Below are 4,453 nucleotides of genomic sequence, written 5' to 3'. Positions count from 1 at the left end.
GTGCAACAAGAGCTGTCGAAATATAGGTTATACAGGATTTTGACACTTCATGGCAAACCCCACTTAACTCAGGAACAAGTGCTTCCTTTTTAACAGAATTCAAAATGTTTACCATAAAACGAATATGAAATTAATGTGACACTACAACCTTTTAAACAAAAGGAAGTAAAGGAAACAGCTTCCACAATCATAAATCCATGGTCAAATTAGAATTTAACCATATAGCAGTCAATTTTCTTATTCACAACTAAGGTTATATTGACATAAATTTCAGTATAATATGTACATGTAATATATTTCCATGAGCAAAGATGATCCAGAGCACAAAGACCATCACACTTAAGCATATTTATTGTAAAAAATACATATAAAAACAAATTTTCAGACATACAAAAGATTTATAGGCATTGGAAACAGCATCATGGACAAACAAAACACAAAGCCATTTTGAAATGTGATACATATTTACACTTTAATAAATAAATACTCAATTGTTCTTTAGCAGAATGAAGGCAGATTGTCTGTGTTTGGGGATGTGAATATATGCAAATCATACTGACCCAAAGAACATTCCCAACTCATTCATATTTGACCGACAACTGTCAAAACACAGGATCAAGCGGGTCAAGACCCTTAGCACGGAGTAATTACAGAACTTGCTATGGTATTTATACTGTGTATATATATAATAATATTTCGAGAAAAAAACAAAAAACAAAACCAAACACCACCTTTGGAGTTAGCTAAGCCCCAGGTTAGTATAGTAAATATTGATATTGAGGTATGGCACCACATATGTTAAAGGGCAAAAGCTAACTTAGAGAGCTTAAAAGATTGTCAAAATACTCTGACAATACCTCCCTCCACTCCACAATGCACTACACAGACACAAAACATACATGTAACTGTAAAAATGACTTTTGCCTTTGGCTCACAGACACACATGGCATTTCTCATGTTTTCAATTGGAAAGAACCGTCAAGACTGTCCTGTAAAGGAAACACATTGCAATACTTTCAAAGTTAACCTCTCAGCTGAGAAAAGCAAAGTCTTACCACTCAAAATATGAATCCTCGAGCGAAGGCAAAAAAGTAACAGACCAAATGACCTCTACAAGACACAACAGAATAATGAACATAACACCCACAATCAGGAAACCCCATAAACCTGAAAACATGAAAAAGTATTTACCCTGTGGAGGGCTGTCTAAAAAAAAGAAGAAAAAAAAGACCTGTTCATTATATTTATTCCATTGTTCCTTCCAAGGGGGTTGATGATAATGTCATAATTACCCATCAGCTGTTCTCAATCGCCATTCTCAGGCAAAGCATGCGCCATATGGCATTACTGCGCCTGACATACAGGCCTGGTGTAAAGTGACTGGATTTCTCTAGGCTACTACGTCTGAGACGCAGAGAAGCAATTTCACAAACCCTCCCCTCCAAGAGTAATACATGCTGTCAGGTCATCAGCGTCAAAATCTTCTGCATTTAAGTACACACTTGAACACACACTTCACTGCAACCAATAACATCCATTAAGCTAGCTAGTGGAAGTATTGCTCTGATCTGTTAACAATATACAGTTTTACAAATGAGTAAAAGCAATCAGATCAAGAGGTTAAAAGGGCCTAATGTGGTAATTAGAGGGATACCACTATTCTTGGTAGTTTAAATCGAACAAATCTATTGGAAATTTCACTCTGCCTTTGAAATGTTCCTATAGTAACAAAAAGGGAAAAGGGTAAACAAAAAGATTATCCCCCAAAAATATAAAACATCATGCCTCATATGTAATTCCTGTGCAATATTTATGCATTTACAGCTCCTCTGCGTTCATCCAGGATCTGCCCAACAAACTCTACAAAATCAAGTAGTTCATTCAAGCCAATGCAACCCCGGCAGGCTGCACAAAACCAAATGCTTAGCCCGGCATAAATTACAGATCACCACGTTTCCATGGTAAGAAGAACACCATCCCTCCGGGAGATCAAGATGTTCACACGGAGAGGTGATCCATGTGTAACTTCCATCCATTTACATGTTTGTTTTACAAAGTTCTATTCAGTTTATCAGTTTCACTCTGAGCCTTAAAGTAAAGAGTTAAGAGAGGAAAGGCAAGCAGAACAAACCCGCCGTTCACGCAGGTGCTGTAAAGTAGAGAAAAGCCAAGTCTCAAGAGTCACATCAGATAGTTAAAGCCAGGCTCACTCAGAGTCAGACCGATTAAGATGACCACAAGTGATGATGCTTGTTATTTGTTTTTGTTTCTTTCGCTCAATCCTCTCATCAGAAAATATGCTCCTGCCAGGGGGTATTGTCTCCTAAAATGATGAAACAGAAAAAAATATGCACTTAAAATGTTAAGTGAAGAGGGATCTAATTTTTTTATTAAATCTAAAAGGAATAGTTCACGCAAAAATGAAAATTAGCTTAAAACCTCTCACTCAGATAGATGGGTTTGTTTCAACAGAACGAATTTGAAGAAATTTTGCATTACATCACTTGCTCACCAATGGATCCTCTGCAGTGAGTGGGTGCCATCAGAATGAGAGTTTAAATATTTGATAAAACATCACAATAATCCACACTACTCCAGTGAAGCTCAAAGCTGCATGTTTATAATAAACCGTTGCTTCTGAGTAAAATATGAGTCCTCTATCTATAATATCACTTTCTCCAGTGAAAAAAAGTTATCTTGCCTAGTTATCAAGCATATATCAAGTACCGTTTACAGTCTTACAAACCCTTTTGCTTCACAAGACTTTAACAGATTGAATGGAGTCGCATGGAATACTTGTGGATTAATGTGATGTTTTTATCAGCTGTTTCAACTCTCATTCTGATGGCACCCATTCACTGCAGAGGATCCACTGGTGAGTAAGTTATGCAAGGCTAAATTTCTCCAAATCTGTTCTGAAGATGAAAAACTCATCTACATATGGCCTGAAGATGAGTACATTTTCAGCAAATTTTAATTTTTGGGTAAACTATTCCTTTGAAGGAATTGTTCGCTAAAAAGTTTCAAAAACGTGCATACATTTCTTTCTTCTGTAGAACACAAAAGATGTTATTTTGAAATTATACTTTAATGTCCGTACAATCAAAGTCAATGGGGTTATACAGGTTTGGAACAATATAAAGGTGAATGACATGACATTTTAATAAATTTAACTTTTGAATATATTTTAACAAAGAAAACTACTTGAAGGACTAAACTCACCTGAGTCAAAGTGTCATTGCACAAGAACACACGAATCAATCAAAAGGATGCTCAGGGCAGCACGGCTTCACTTTGCTCCATGTGTCAATGCAGCTATTTAGAGAAATATCAGCCATTACATAGGCTATTGAAAGCATTTGTAACAAATCCTTAAGTTTTTTTTTTTTGGATGGTTATGGTTACCTCTTATGGTAGACACACAGGCAGGCCAGACGAGCGATGGTTTCCCCCTGTAGCAGGTCTTCGAGACAAATTGAACACTCTCCACTGTCCTTAGCTAGCACATCAGCTATTGGACAAGATATGATAGAATTAATATCGAAGATATTAGCAGATGAAACAAAAAAAAACAAAAAATAAATAAATAAAAGCTGCAAGCAGCAATGAAAGGGCCCTCGCACCCGGGCTCATCGCCACCTGGTGGCATTGGGAAAACAGCAAACGGTGGGCAATGTGCATTTAAAGTGGTAAATATAGGAGGAATATGTCTAAGTCATTTATATGTGCCAAACTTCCTGCTGCCAGCTGGTGGCACTATGATTATAACTTAATGTTAGCATGTAGATGTCTTCAGGCCAGGACTTTTATCAAACATGTGAAGTCTGGTGCAGATTGAACATGGTATGTTTGAGTTAGTGTAAAGCATGACATATCCTGTTGCCAACAGGTGGCGCTTTGGTCATTAACTTTTAAATGCATCATTATGCAAACACATGAGCAGATAGACCCCCGACTGGCAGATCAACGTACCTCTTAATTTCTCTCCAATACGGTAGAAAATCAAATTAAACAAAATATGGATGATGTTAACTGTGATAAGATGATTGACGGCAGTTTAAACAGTGACAGAATTCAGGTAACTAAGCAACAGAGCATCCGTTAAAGACGCAGTTATGACGAAGTAGTATGTCCCAAAGCTTGCCTACTATTCTGCTACATACTCAAAAGTATGTACTTTTTCTTCACAAAAAGAGTGCATACTTTTAGGGCATAGTATAAGTAAGCGAATTGGGACGCAGCAATGGTATGTTTGAGTTAGTTTAAAGCATGAAATATCCTGTTGCCAACAGGTGGCGCTATGATTATAACTGAACATTGACGTGTAGATGTGTTCAGGCCAGTCATCATATCACATAACGCACCTGCAGCGGTTCTGCGAGTGGAGAAAATCATAATAAAGCTATATATATATATATATATATATATATATATATATGAGAGATACACAGAT

At 36.9% G+C, this 4,453-nt stretch overlaps 1 protein-coding gene across 1 annotated transcript in view; it reads right to left on the bottom strand.

Annotated features, from left to right (window-relative positions):
• Window positions 1-453: 453 nt before the first annotated feature.
• Window positions 454-4,453, bottom strand: part of LOC107668973 (E3 ubiquitin-protein ligase znrf1-like) — an 11,607-nt gene continuing 7,607 nt past the window's right edge. The window contains exons 3-5 of the mRNA XM_016461053.1: window positions 3,406-3,511; window positions 3,223-3,315; window positions 454-2,323 (exon numbers count right to left, since the gene is read on the bottom strand). Coding sequence (XP_016316539.1) covers window positions 3,258-3,315; window positions 3,406-3,511 — 164 coding nt within the window. The 3' untranslated portion in view covers window positions 454-2,323; window positions 3,223-3,257. The remainder of the gene's footprint in view (window positions 2,324-3,222; window positions 3,316-3,405; window positions 3,512-4,453) is intronic.

The sequence above is a fragment of the Sinocyclocheilus anshuiensis genome, unplaced genomic scaffold (assembly GCF_001515605.1).
Source record: "Sinocyclocheilus anshuiensis isolate Anshui unplaced genomic scaffold, SAMN03320099.WGS_v1.1 scaffold4, whole genome shotgun sequence".
Taxonomy (NCBI): domain Eukaryota; kingdom Metazoa; phylum Chordata; class Actinopteri; order Cypriniformes; family Cyprinidae; genus Sinocyclocheilus; species Sinocyclocheilus anshuiensis.
This window is presented reverse-complemented; position numbering and strand designations above follow the sequence as displayed.